The 15,624-nt window shown below is 34.0% G+C and overlaps 1 protein-coding gene across 2 annotated transcripts in view; it reads left to right on the top strand.

Moving 5' to 3' along the window:
* Positions 1-13,960, top strand: part of LOC128869643 (voltage-dependent calcium channel type D subunit alpha-1-like) — a 141,844-nt gene extending 127,884 nt beyond the window's left edge. For both annotated transcript variants that reach the window (XM_054112216.1, XM_054112215.1), the window contains one exon: positions 13,510-13,960. In XM_054112216.1, coding sequence (XP_053968191.1) covers positions 13,510-13,950 — 441 coding nt within the window. In that variant the 3' untranslated portion in view covers positions 13,951-13,960. The remainder of the gene's footprint in view (positions 1-13,509) is intronic.
* The last annotated feature ends 1,664 nt before the right edge of the window (positions 13,961-15,624 follow it).

Genomic DNA, 15,624 nt, shown 5'->3' with positions numbered 1-15,624 from the left:
TTAGGCGTTTACACGCATAATTCCTGTCGTAGCTGCAGAAATGAGGAGGAGTTGGAAACAATTCAAAAGCTGTTTTGCCCATGCCCGGCTCTAGCCAGAAGCAGGAACCGATTTTTAAAATCCTACTTAATCCACTTAAGGCATCAACAACCTTTTACGCTTTGTAGCCCAGCCCCCGCGGCTTACAACGAACCCATTTCGTGGTCTAAGTGGCATCGTTGTCTTTATGTGCGATGCGGCTGCCAAACCTAACCTAACCTATATGTATATATCTGTGGTCATATTCATATTCAACTAATAAAACTGTATATTTACGCGAAGTTCCTATCACTCTAACTATTCTTTTTAGTGTAAATATTAATAAAAACATATTAGCCTAACTCGCAACGAAGCGCTATTGCATTTACTCTATGAGTCTAAGTATACTTAAGAAGAGGGTCAATTACAATACTGTTATATTTAAATGGCCTATAATAACTTAAGTTGTTTTTGCCCCTAAATTTTTTTTAAGTTTATCATACACAAGAGAGCTGACATAAGAGCCAACGTGAAGGTGAGTGTTTATTACAAATTGAAAATATAATATTATATATATAAGCATGCACTATCTCTTTAAAAGTTGTTAATGCATTTTTGTTGTGAGTTTTTAAGAGAACTATATCTTCATACGCGACAAATGCGAATATGCTCTTATTCTTTTTTCAAAGTGCAGTTAGATTGGTATGCCTAAAGCGCCATTTTAAAATCATTTGAGTTAAGCAATTTCCTGTGATTAATGCAGAGGTTATAAGAGGTCAGAAAAAAAAAGTTTCGGTTAAATTGAATATTTTCTGAACTAAAACAATATAATAAAGCTATTAATAAAAATATTTAAAATTAATGAAATGGAAAACGAAGTAAATGTAACAGGTAAGATTGAACAAACAAATAGCTTTGCTAAGTTGCTTAAATTTTTGCAATTAATAGGTTATGATGAAAGCAGTCACATGTCGTTTTTAGAGGGCAGTGGGGCTGATTTACTAACAAATGTTTCTAGTACTCCACTAAGCAGTGAGAATGAGGCAGATAAATCAAATTTACAGGAAAATCTCCGTTTTGACAGTGATGACTCAGTCCTAGATTCCAACTATGAGAACTCAACTTCTACTAATAACACTGTGGTACAAAAAAAAAAGTTGCAAAAAAACTTTGGATCGGACATGGTGAGGGTTGTAGCTTATGAAAAACTGAAAAGAATGGTGTGTATTAAATTTTGAATACACCCTCAAAATCTCGTTTTAGAGCCAAAAAACCGTTTTTAGGCATATTCATGTACAAAATACATCGTATCTTTGTCATTTTTTGACGAAATTAAAATTTTTTTTTTCATTTTCCAGCTAAAAGTTTAACCTTTCCAACCGTGAAAGAATTTTTTTATTATCTTTTGAATTCATGGAGATAGAGACCAAAAACTTTCAAAAAATTTTATTTTTTTACTTATTTTTCAACTTTGAGACTAGTTGGTAGCTTTAATTTTATATAAAACATCTATTTTCTCTTACTACATCAAAAGTGTATTTAATTTTGCTTTTAATGACCCCTAATTCAAAAGAATTCGTTGGAAATTATCCAAGGAATTGCGTTTATAAGATTATAGTCACTTTACTAGTTTTACAAGTATTGTGATATTTTTTCTATTCTTACTTCCTCGTATTTTTTTTTTTGCATTTTATGCACTTTTCTATACTTTTTCCACAAAATTATCAGTGTGTAGAGTTTAATAATATGTTTATCTGATACTATAGAATAATAATAAATTTTCCCTCATATTTACGTATGCGCGGTAAAAAATTTCATTACATAGCAAAACTATTCATATATATATATATCTCAGTTGACAGCGAAGCTTTTCGATACCTGAAAATACTATTTCCAAGGTTGAGTGACGCCAAAGTGAAGGAAGGTAATCTCTAGAAATATAAGCTTTTTTACAATAAACTCAAGTCTTAATACGTTAAAGTAGTCATATTGTAACTTGAAAATACTGTAGATTTTAAAAAAATTTTAGGTTTATTCGTTGGTCCACAAATTCGAAAAATCATGAACGACAATGTTTTTCCATCGAAATTGAATGATGTAGAAAGACGAGCTTGGAGCAGTTTTGTTTCCTTATGTCAGAATTTTCTTGGCAACAATAGAAGTCATGATTACAAAGCAATCGTAAAGGAATTTTTAAGTGCTTATGGTGCAATGGGATGCAACATGCCCATAAAAATTCATTTTTTGCACTCACATTTAGATTTCTTTCCTGAAAATCTTGGACAAATGAGTGACGAGCAAGGGGAAAGATTCCATCAGGAAATGACAGCCGTTGAAAAACGTTTTCAGGGGAAAAGCACTATTAATATGCTTTCAGAGTATTGTTGGTCGCTCAAACGCGAAGAAGACGGTTCAAAGTTAAAGAGAAAAAGATTAAATAAGCATTTTTAAATTTTGAAAGATTAAAATGTACTAATTTCATCATTGTCAAAAATATTTTGTGTTATTGAATATTGTTAGATAATTTAATAGATTAAAATGGTTTATGGAATTAATAAATTTTATAGTTTCTATATAACGAAAATATTTATTATTATTCTATTGTATAATATCAGATAAACATATTATTAAACTCTACACACTGATAATTTTGTGGAAAAAGTATAGAAAAGTGCATAAAATGCAAAAAAAAAAAAATACGAGGAAGTAAGAATAGAAAAAAGATCACATTACTTGTAAAACTAGTAAAGTGACTATAATCTTATAAAGGCAATTCCTTGGATAATTTCCAACGAATTCTTTTGAATTAGGGGTCATTAAAAGCAAAATTAAATACACTTTTGATGTAGTAAGAGAAAATAGATGTTTTATATAAAATTAAAGCTACCAACTAGTCTCAAAGTTGAAAAATAAGTAAAAAAATAAAATTTTTTGAAAGTTTTTGGTCTCTATCTCCATGAATTCAAAAGATAATAAAAAAATTCTTTCACGGTTGGAAAGGTTAAACTTTTAGCTGGAAAATGAAAAAAAAAATTTTAATTTCGTCAAAAAATGACAAAGATACGATGTATTTTGTACATGAATATGCCTAAAAACGGTTTTTTGGCTCTAAAACGAGATTTTGAGGGTGTATTCAAAATTTAATACATACCATTCTTTTCAGTTTTTCATAAGCTACAACCCTCACCATGTCCGATCCAATGTTTTTTTGCAACTTTTTTTTTGTACCACAGTGTAATGGAAATAGTAGCAATTTAGATGATGATGAACTGCTCAACGAGGCCCCGACTACATCCCAAAGAGCTTATTCGAGGAAAGAATCATGCACAAGACGGAACTTGGGAAAGGCATACGTTAATGTAAAGGGTGTTGTTGTGTCGGAAAGAAAATTGAGACCTCTCATTATTGATTGTCGCATGAAGCGCAAATCAAAGGTTCCGCTTGCATTTCAGAAAAGCATTTTTAATAAATATTGGTCGTTGGGTACGTACAATCAGAGAATTTTGTTCATTGGTACCTTAATGGAAAGGCCACGTGAGCGAAAATTTCAGGCTGCTTATTATGTTGAGTTTGAAGGCCAAAGACTGCAGGTATGCCAAAAATGCTTCCTGCAGTGTTTTGATGAAAGTGCCAGTTTCGTCAAAACTGTTTTAAAGAAGAAATTACACTATCCTAACCGTGACCTTGTTGATAAGCGTGGATCAAGTGGAGGAAAAAATAGACTTACGGATGATAAAGTTCAACTTGTAAGGGACCACATAAACAGCTGTCCAAAATACGAAAGTCACTATACCAGGAGAGATACAAGTTGCCAATACCAGTTCGATACCAGCTTGTGTATTATTTGCATAAACAATTTTATATCTCGTCGCGGTGTACCAAGGGGGAATATATACCGACAACGGAACCAACTCCAAGGCGGTAGAGAAAATTATACGCCTGTAAGCAGAAAATTACTGATTGATAATTGATTACTAGATGGTAGAAACTAAATTCAGCACCATTCCCTGGAAACTTAACCCACCGTCGGTGTCCCACATGGGAGGTGCGTGGGAACAGCTTGTAAGATCCGTTAAAACTGTCCTACTTGGTATGAAGCCAGCACACAGTTTTAATGATGAGATACGCCAATGACGAAGCGATCACCCCCAATCACATGCTCCTGGGATCAGCAGTCGGTTACAAACCCGTGGGGACTATCGGAGGTGTGCACCAGCGTTACAGCCAATCCCACATGTTCGCCGATGGGATGTGGCAAAGATGGGATATTATGTTTTAAAATCCCACGAGAAAAAAAAGTATTTTTTAAAGCCCTTGGTTTTTTATATTAACTAATTAAATAACTGGTATGTTGTCCTGAAAACGTTGAATTCTTTAGAACTCGTTAGAGACGTGGGAAGTTGTCGAACTAAAGAATTCAAATTTACACATGTTATTAAACATAGTTCCACCTAGGAACAATGGGAATATATATAATAGGACTATGAATAAGTTCGTGCGGTTTTACAACAGATGGCGTAACTTGATTATTATTCCATCGATCCACATTTCCAAACATTCATTGGAGAGCTACTGTCGTAAGGCACAAACGTCAGTATAAGTTTTTTATTTGAAGCGTAAACAACAATATTTTTACCACACTTGAAAATGTCGAATTTCGTGCCAAATAATGTGTTTTTGCGGGGAATTCTTCTTCATTATTTTAATATGAAGAAAAAAGCAGCCGAAAGTCATCGTATCTTGGTGGAAGTTTATGGTGAGCATGCTCTATCTGAGCGAACGTGCCAGAAGTGGTTTGCACGAGTTATGGTTTCTATAGACTCCCCAGTTATGGTTTCCGTCTATTTTTTGAAACCTCGAGTTGCGGCCATAACCCCTTTTAATATCCTTCCTCTAAATAATAAATACTTTTTATTAAGTTTATGGAAACTTTTATTGCAAATTTAGATTACGGAGTTTCTGCGACTTTTGCCAGTCGCCCTTCGCGGTTCAGCCACAACTGGCTTTTCTTAGATCTTTAGGTCTTAAATATAGCCTTAGTATATACATATTTAGATTGTAAATATGTGTGTTTGTGATGTTACTCAGCACCATCCAAATAGTCTACTTTTTGTTTAGACTTGCAGCAATTGTTTTACTGTGTCCTCTTATTTCACTCAAGTATGTTTTGCATACTTGAGTGTTGACACCAGTATGTTTGTTATCTGCATATGAGCGGATTATACTTAAGCATATACATATTTATGTATATTTATATTTCTAACTCTAAAGTGCTGAGTGGCATTCCTAAGGTTCATTTTACAATCATAAATTTTATTGGAATATGATTGTTTTCTTTTTCACTAATACTCATTTTACAATTAAAATATGGTTCTTTTCTTTTTGATAATTTTATGTGTGGGAGCGGGGCCATTCCACATAACTCCCCCACCGTTAGAGTTAGAACTCTCCTGAGTTCTTTCATTAATAAGTACATTTTGTTTGGGGTTGGTTTCCATTAACATAATTCCCCCTTCATTATAATTCTTTTTATTAACAACTTTTACTTTTGTATTCTTCCTTTTCCAATATACAATTATTATAATCAATAAGAGCAATAAACATATTGCTACTGTTACATTCATACCATATGAAACATTTTTATGGTATTTTAATTCTTTAATTTCTTTAATGTTTTCCATATTTTTTTCTTCAATCATTTTAAACTTTAATTCCTGTTCGTAACTTTGGTTTAACATTTTTACTGGGTAGTGGAATTTTTCTGCAAATTCCACTTTATTATTTTCAAACATTTCATTATTTAATTCGATTTTACAATTTGTAAACGTAATCAGGAAATTATTTTTTAATACGATATTTCTATTGTCACAATTTTGTTTTAAGATTGTTTCGTATGCATTGACGATCAATATCGTATCGTCATCAATGTTTAATATTTTAGTTTTATTATTTATTTCAAAAGAACAATCATTTTCAAATATACAATTTCTACTTCGTTTTAGATCTTTCAAGGCAATGTCTTTCTTATAACTTAGGTTTTATAGGTTTTCTATCATATTTTATTTGTTGGAATTTTTCACAGTTATTTATTATTAACTGAATATGCTCCCTGAGTTTCGGATCAAATATTTTGTCTTTCAATGTATTAATTGTTTCTGCAATGCCACTGTGCATCGACTCCTTACTGTGATACAAAGAGATTTGTCTATGCAGTTCTTCTTCTTGCGATATCTCTGTTGCTCTTTTTGTACATTTTATGAATTCCAGTTTGCTATTACAGGAGAACATGGACATCAACAACAGTTGAATTTTATGATAATCTTGCTCTTCAACTTCAGAAAATATTCCTACCTTACCTTTCCTAATGTGCCTTTCAAATATAGTTCTTAATATGTTTTCACTATTCAGTGGGTCAACCTCGATTATTTTCCTACCATGTGATATCTTAATTTCAGCTTCAGGGCTATATGTTATTATAATTTGCGTCTTATATTTATTAACAATCTCCTCTTTTATAGCAAAGTGCTCCAATAACTCTTCCTCTGCGGAATGTATCGTATCGGACATTTCAAAATTCGATTCTTTATCATTATTTTCGTTTATTTTCGGAGCATTCTCGATTCTACTCAAAAAATCTGCGACCACATTATTTTTTCCTTTCACATATTCTATTTCATAATTATATTCTTGTAATTTTAACAGCCACCTCTGGTGACGTTGTGAAAATTCTTTACGCTTGTATTTATTATTTAAATACACAATTGGGCAGTGGTCAGTGACTATTTTAAATTTATTTCCATATATGTATGGTCTGAAGTATGTGATTGCATAAATAATAGCTAGAAACTCTTTATCGATGGTAGCATAATTTTGCTCATGCTTGTTAAGAGTTCTAGAAATATAGCATACCGGCTGTCCTTGCTGTGACAGCACTGCGCCAATAGCATAGTCACTTGCATCCGTTGTAATTGAAAATTCTTTATCATACTCTGGATACTTAAGAATCGGATGGGAAGAAATGAGAGCTTTGAGATTTTCAAAACTCGAAATATATTGCGGGTCATTGGGGTTTATTTTACCCCCTTTCTTTAAATATTTAATCATTGGGTACGCTATTTTTGAGTAATCTTTTATGAATTTTCTGTAATACCCTGTGGCTCCTAAAAAGCTTTTTAATTGCCTTTCGGTCCTTGGTACCTTTAAATTCAAAATTACTGCAATTTTCCCTTTGTTAGGTTTTATTCCTTCTTTGGTCAACGTATGACCTAAGAATTGTGTTTCTTTCTTTAAGAAACTGCACTTATCCGCTTGAATTTTTAAATTGTGTTCTTGTAGTTTTGAAAAAATTTTTTCTAAAGAAATCAAATGCTCTTCCAATGAAGTGGAAAATATTAAAATGTCGTCTAAATAAACAACACAAATTTTATTTATGTAGTCTCTCAATATGTCATTCATTAGCCTTTGAAAGGTAGCCGGGGCGTTTTTCAACCCAAATGGCATTCTGACATATTCATACAAACCTAGTGGGGAAACAAAAGCTGTTTTTTCAATATCCTTAGATGCCATTAAAATTTGATGGTAACCTTTTGCAAGATCTATAGTGCTAAAGTACTGTGCTTTGCCCAACTTGTCTAAGATTCCATGAATATTTGGCAAGGGATATTTATCGTCAATGGTTATTTGATTAAGCCTACGATAATCAACCACTAAACGAAACTTTTTATTTCCGGACTTATCTTCTTTTTTCGGAACTATTATAATAGGAGAGCTATACCTACTCCTGCTTTTTTGAATTATACCCTGCTTTTCCAATTCTTTAATTTGCCTGACCGCCTCCTCTTCATGTTTCGGAGGTAACCTATAAATTATTGAATTTATTTGTTGGTTTGTGACCGTCTTTACTTCATGGACCACTGATTTTGTATTAGTCAGTGTGTCCCCATCTTTAAAAATTAATTTTTTATATTTTTTTAGCAATTTTTCAACTCCTTTACGTTCATCTGATTTTAGATGATCAAGTTGAATATTTTGCAATTTCCCAGACTCCAATGCATAAACCTGCTCTTGGATCGTCTTTGAGAGGAATGGTATTTTTACACCATTAAGGAGTTCAATTTCCTCCTTTTCTAATATATATCAATTACCTTGACATTTTTAAATATAAAGTCATTTCCCAACAACAAATCGTATGGTTTATCAAAATCCATCTTCACCCACTTTATTCTAGCCTTGGCAACATATTGAAACTCTGATGGGCACGGAGAACTAACTCTTTCATTTGTGCCCTTAATATTACCATTTAAGGTACTCACTATTATGTTATTTCCTTTAATAACCGGTAGATTATATTCATCGAAGGTTTTCTTCTTCATAATACTAATTGTAGATCCTGGATCCAGCAAAGTTAAAAAATTTTTATTGAATAACGTCAATGTTATTAGAATTTTATTCTGACCACCCGAGGCTAGTTTGTAAAAAACTCTTCGTTTATGTTTACAGCCTCCCCTTGACTCGCAGCATCGACGTCCATGGGTTGAGGCCCATTTGAACGCCTTGTTTGTTGAGATGTATTAAGTCTATTTGGAGTGTTTTGTGGTCGATTGTTTAATTGTTGGCTACCTTGCCTATAATATTGGCCTTGTTCATATACAGGACGGCCATTTACCTGTTGCGAAATACTTTGTCTATTATTTTGTCGTGAAAAATTGGGTGCACGGTAATTGTTTTGAGCAGTGCTATTTTGCGAACGGCTGCTATACCTGCCTGAATTATTGGCTTGCGAATTGTTGCCGTTATTATGCCTAAAATTGGCATTCTGTCTAATATTATTATTATTATAAACAGGGCGAGGATTAAAATTTCCAGACTGTCTGTTTATATTTTTGGATATGAGCATTGGATTCAGGTTTCCAGCATCCAAGCCAATAAAATTGTATATACAAGCCGACATCTGCGGCCATGACACTATGTTTCTTATGGTGCAAGCAAACGTACCTGCCGCCAATTGTTTTATTCTTTGAATGAGCATTCCCGTGAATATCTCCTTCATCGCATCACCATTTTCACTTAAAACACTAAATTCGGTGATATTATCAATTATATCCCTAGCTTTTTTATTAAGTTCACTTATACTCCCTATTTTTAAATGTGTAATGTCGTTCGTTATCGACATTTGGTCTTTAGTTGACCGAAAATGTTGCTTTAACTTTGTTTTACACTCCTCCCAATTTTCTGGTGGGGTCAGAGAAAGAAAATTTTTTGCTGATCCTGATATCTTAAGATCGAAAACTATTCTATACACTAGGTCCTGTTGCTCTGGGTAGTCCCCCAAAATCCTATCAATTGTTTGAATAAAATAGGGCAACTTCTTTGTGTTGCCTTCAAAAGGATGTAGATATTTTAAGTCTTTCTCCACCTTTTGTCTTAAGGTGGTTCTTTGATATATAGCATTTTGCTGCAATAGTTGCGTTATCGCTACTAAACAAGCCTCCATATTTTGGGCCATTTACTTCTCGAATCAACAAAGGAGTAGAAAAAATATATATTTTATAATTCAATTTTTTTTATTATTATTGATTTGCTTTTACCGAACTGGCATACGTCACATGCCTGATTATTAGTTTTTGCTTACTTGCTTCGAGAAAATTTCTTAATTGATTTAACGTGCCCAAGCATTAAGTACGCTTGCTCTATTTTTTTTCTGCACTGGGGCTCTTTCCACAATATTAAACATATTAAACCTGTTTCTATTAGTGCGAAGATTATTGCCCGCAAATCGATTAACCATCCTCCTGAATCTTGTGGCACTAGGATCTACCTCCGTGAGGGTTGGCCATTCAATCATATTCTTATCCTGGCGTAAATTACTGTACGTCATTTTTTTTTTTTTTTTTTTTTTTTTTTTTTTAACTAATTATAAACCTCTTTAAATTTGACACATTTTCTATATTTTTTTTTTTTTGTTTCTTTTCCTTTTACTTCGTATTTCTTCTATGTTTCATATTTTCTCTTTACATTAACAATTTTTCACAAAAAAAAAAAAAAAAAAAAATTTTTTTTTTCACTGTCGTTTTCAAGTATCATAACTTTTCGCAAAATGTTAAAAAATATATGTATCACTAGCTACTTACATAGACTCCTTTCGTCAATGGATGGATCAAAATTTTCAGGATCTCTGCTCTGCTTGGTCTTCACTTATTTGCTGTGGTTTGGTTGATGTTTCCGGAGTGCTCACTGGTACTTGTTGAAATTGTTATTCTGCTGCTGTTATTTTGCTGCTGTTGTTTTGCTGCTGATGTTACTGCTGTTGTTTTGCTGCTGATGTTGCTGCTGTTGTTTTGCTGCTGATGTTGCTGCTGTTGTTTTGCTGCTGATGTTGCTTTTGCGTTTGATAGCGATCAAGGAAACAAGCGACCTCTTTGATGACAGAGATATCTGTTGCTGCTGCTTCTTTCACTGCTATTTTATAGTGCAGTTTTTAAATTTTTATGTGTAAATGCTTTCCTTCTTTAAAGATCCCTTAATAAGCAACCACCGTAGCCGAATGGGGTGGTGCCATCCGTATCGCGACTGCGCCAGTTATGGTTTCTATAGACTCCCCAGTTATGGTTTCCGTCTATTTTTTGAAACCTCGAGTTGCGGCCATAACCCCTTTTAATATCCTTCCTCTAAATAATAAATACTTTTTATTAAGTTTATGGAAACTTTTATTGCAAATTTAGATTACGGAGTTTCTGCGACTTTTGCCAGTCGCCCTTCGCGGTTCAGCCACAACTGGCTTTTCTTAGATCTTTAGGTCTTAAATATAGCCTTAGTATATACATATTTAGATTGTAAATATGTGTGTTTGTGATGTTACTCAGCACCATCCAAATAGTCTACTTTTTGTTTAGACTTGCAGCAATTGTTTTACTGTGTCCTCTTATTTCACTCAAGTATGTTTTGCATACTTGAGTGTTGACACCAGTATGTTTGTTATCTGCATATACGTATGACTTCACGTCATTCGTATATGCAATGAGCGGATTATACTTAAGCATATACATATTTATGTATATTTATATTTCTAACTCTAAAGTGCTGAGTGGCATTCCTAAGGTTCATTTTACAATCATAAATTTTATTGGAATATGATTGTTTTCTTTTTCACTAATACTCATTTTACAATTAAAATATGGTTCTTTTCTTTTTGATAATTTTATGTGTGGGAGCGGGGCCATTCCACATAACTCACGCTTTAAAAGTGGTGATTTTGGCTTGGAAGACGAAGAACGCGAGGGTGCGCCGCCAAAGTTCATGGATACCGAATTGGAGGAATTGCTCGATCAAGATCCGGCTCAAACGCAAGAAGAGGTTGCAAAAACTTTGGGAGTTGATCAATCAACCATTTCCAAACGTTTAAAAGCCATGGGAATGATCCGAAAGGTAGGCCATTGGGTGCCGTATGAATTGAAGCCAAGAGACGTTGAACGCCGTTTTATGGCATGCGAACAACTGCTTCAACGGCACAAAAGAAAGGGTTTTTTGCATCGAATTGTGACTGGCGATGAAAAGTGGGTCCATTACGACAATCCAAAACATCGGGCAACGTATGGATACCCTGGCCATGCTTCAACATCGACGTCGGCGCAGAATATTCATGGCCTGAAGGTTATGCTGTGTATCTGGTGGGACCAGCTGGGTGTTGTGTATTATGAGCTACTGAAACCGAATGAAACGATTACGGGGGATGTCTACCGACGACAATTGATGCGTTTGAGCCGAGCACTGCGAGAAAAACGGCCGCAATACGCCGATAGACACGACAAAGTTATTTTGCAACATGACAATGCTCGGCCACATGTTGCACAAGTGGTCAAAACATACTTAGAAACGCTCAAATGGGATGTCCTACCCCACCCGCCGTATAGTCCAGACCTTGCGCCATCCGATTACTATCTCTTCCGATCGATGCAACATGGCCTGGCTGACCAGCACTTCCGTAATTACGATGAAGTCAAAAAATGGATCGATTCGTGGATTGCGGCAAAACCGACCGAATTTTTCACAAAGGGAATCCGTGAATTGCCAGAAAGATGGGAAAAAGTAGTAGTAAGCGATGGACAATATTTTGAATATTAAATTTGTAACCATTTTACGTCAATAAAGTTTCAAATTTCGAAAAAAAACCGCACGAACTTATTCATAGTCCTATTATGTATATGTATATATATAGTATGTATACTAAACAAAAATGATTTAATAGCATATTTTAATAATAATTGTATTGAGCAACTTATAGCTAACTGGAATCCATTTAGCTTAGACTTAACTATAATATAGATAACTCTTAGTTAACTTCCAAATAACCAACTTGAAGTTAGTTGTAAAATCATGTAGAGTCGGACAATTGACCACTGCCTAGTGCATAGCAATGTTAAAATAGTTAGTTTGCTCCATTATAAAAGAGTTAAGAATCAACTATTTCTAATTGCGAAATAGTTAGATTAAAGTGCATGAAAAGTAAATTTCCGGGAGGTTTGTATCTTTGGATCCGCTAAGTGGCACTGCGATTGATACATCCTGAAAAATTATATACATGGTTGGTAAATGGCAAATCGTATTTGGATCATACTTCATAAAAATAAATGCTTCTAAAAAAACTATAACTATACTTCTATGGAGATACTCAGTAAAATAAGAATAGGTTCCAATTACCAAAAAAAATGTGGCGCTGGAGTCGATATATTTGTAGAAATCGTGGTAATGTCTAATTTATCAAAGCTCAGGGTATTTAATAGTGCATACGTACAAACCGATTTCGTTCCCTCTTGGATTGATATCCGATATGAAATGAGAAGCGTTGAAATACATATATCACAAGGCCCATTTTAATCTCGGTGAAAGTGACTAGTTGTAGACAACAGGTAGTTTAGTTATTTGTTTATAAAAAATATAAACATGTTCCGGTCTTTGTGGGGAATAGATGACCAAATGTGTAGTCAAAGATGACAATTCTATTTCTAATTTTGTTCGTAGGTTTCACCCCGAAATTAATTTTGAATTGCATTTTATTTATTATACTGATTATTTATGTACTCATATTATCATAAAATATTTTACTCTATAGACTTATCAATAACACGGGGTTACATACACAAGGGAAGAAGGACTAAATTAATATTGTTTTCGCATATAAGAAACATTTAGATAGACAAAAAACTTGTTTTGTTAAGCTAAACCATAAATATAATATTTCGCGTGCTTAGCCTCGGTTAACATTTAGCAATATATTGTTTTCGAGGTAACTCCAAATTTAAGCAATTCCTCATCCTAAGTTACTGGAATGAAATGTCAATTTTCGTTGACTTGACTTTTGAAAATTAGTTTTATATACTTTTGATGTTTTACTGCCAATGTTTGAATTACACTGTAATATGTTCAGCTATTACGACTCCCAACTAATCAACCAAAGAGGCGGAGATTATTAATTGCGAAACGTTTATTTTCCAGCGACACCATACTCTTTTTGGTACTGTGTGGTCATCCTTCCGGCGACATGGTAACAGTTTTAGACATGACCGAAAAAATCAAAAAACGCAACTTAATGGAAATGTTAGCGGTGCTGAATCAATACCAGTCGGGGCAAACTCTTTTGAAGCGAATGCCATGTATGACGTCAATCGCTGTAGTGTAGCTGATAGTATAAATCATATAACAAAAAGTCTTATGCAAGCACGTTTCGGTTCTCAACCAACCGAAAGTAGTGGCAGCAATAACGCTGATTACCATGATTTCAATGTTCGTGGTGAAATGCGAACTTTTAGTGAAAGCATCTCCATGCGTCCACTTGTAATGAATAGCGGCAACGACGGCAGTGCAATGATTACTCCGACTTCAGGTCGTATCTCTATCCAAGGTAGTCCAACAGCTGGTGCAGAATCCTATGAGTGAGTATGTAAACGCTTTATTTATATTATTATACATACATACAAGTATGTATGTGAATATCGGTATGCATATGGACATATTATTTAATATTTTATTAATTAATATTATTATAATAAAAAAACGCTTTATCGTACATACTCCGCGTTCACCTTTAAAACAGGTTTTTGAAAAGATAAATTAATTTTATTTCGAAAAAGGCATGTTTTTCATCTAAAAGGCGATCAATTTAGAGGTATCGGATTTAAATTGAAGTACAATAACGAAAATTCAAATTGATTGGGCAATCTTTATTATTTTTGTGTAGAACCATTCATGATATTTTGGCCGCAATGGCGCCGTAATTCGGCCATCCATAAACACCAATTTTAAATGACTCGTGGAAGGACTTCGATCGGTATCTCGTGAATAACTTTAGTAATGTTAGCTTCGAAGCTGGTTTGTCTACAAAGCATTTAGATTTCAAATACCCCACAAATAAAAGTCCAAATGTGTGATATCACACGATCTTGCGGGTCAATCCACTAGTCCGAGACGAGAGACGACGACGCAGTAAATCCATTGTTTTACAGATTGTATAGGAAGCAGCGCCATCTTGTCGTTTATCATGATACGATAGCGCTTGCCTTTCACTGTTACATTGGCGCCAACCTCGTCTCTGAAGGAATATGGGCCGATGATTCCTCCAGCCCATAGGTCCCACCAAACGGTTGTTTTCAGTGAAATGTTCTTGAATGGCTTCGGGTTGCTCTTCAGCCCAAATACGGAAATTCCGTTTATTGACGTAGCTATTAAACCAAAAATGGGCCTCATTGCTGAACGTCATAAGTTGACTTGACGGCGCGATGAACACTTTTCACAGAGCGTCGATTTTCGTTATGTAATTTTATGATTTTGAACATTGTTGAGACGTAAGTCTTTCCATGATGAAATGTCAATGAATACTGAAAAAATTATGTATTTAGTTTGACAGTAATCACGTCAAAAAGACCCTTTTGGTAAAAGAGACTCCAATCTGATTCCCCTTCTTATAGTGTACTTAATTTAATCACAGATACAAAATTATATTTACGCTCAACATATTTATACTGAGAAGTATACATGCCATGTTAGTTCTTTGTAGTCTGTAAGAAACCTTGCATTTCTAGATTTGCTAATATATATGAATAAAAATAAATTAATAAAACGAATAATTGTACATCCGTAAAATGCTACAAGTTTTTAAGTAATAAACATAGTTCTTGAACAATGGGGCCGTTAGGAAAACAGTGAACTGAAGAGGAACGCCGGCTGATAGGTAAATTGCGTGAAGAGGGAAAAACTTTCAGAGAAATCGACAATTTAATCAAAATAAAAATACATAATTAGAAGATACAAAACTGGCTCTACGATTATAAATAAAAGCCGCCTAGGGCAAAGGAAGAAACTTAATGATCGCGAAGAACACATGATTTTAAACTTAGCTAAAAGAAGTTCCTCTGTATTAGCCGTAGGACTAAGCAATAATGAATTTGTCTCGAATAATACAAAGGATACTGTGCATGGAAATGGTTCTGCGATAGTGTGGGGTATGAAAATCGCAGATGTCGGCAATAATTATTTTGTGGAAGGAAATATGGATAGATTTTAGTATCTGCATATCCTTGAAGCTAATGTTAGATAAACCGCCGAATAATTGGG

The sequence above is a fragment of the Anastrepha ludens genome, chromosome X (assembly GCF_028408465.1).
Source record: "Anastrepha ludens isolate Willacy chromosome X, idAnaLude1.1, whole genome shotgun sequence".
NCBI classification, from domain to species: domain Eukaryota; kingdom Metazoa; phylum Arthropoda; class Insecta; order Diptera; family Tephritidae; genus Anastrepha; species Anastrepha ludens.
The sequence above is the reverse complement of the archived record's forward strand: the minus strand, read 5'-3'. Positions and strand labels throughout refer to the sequence as shown.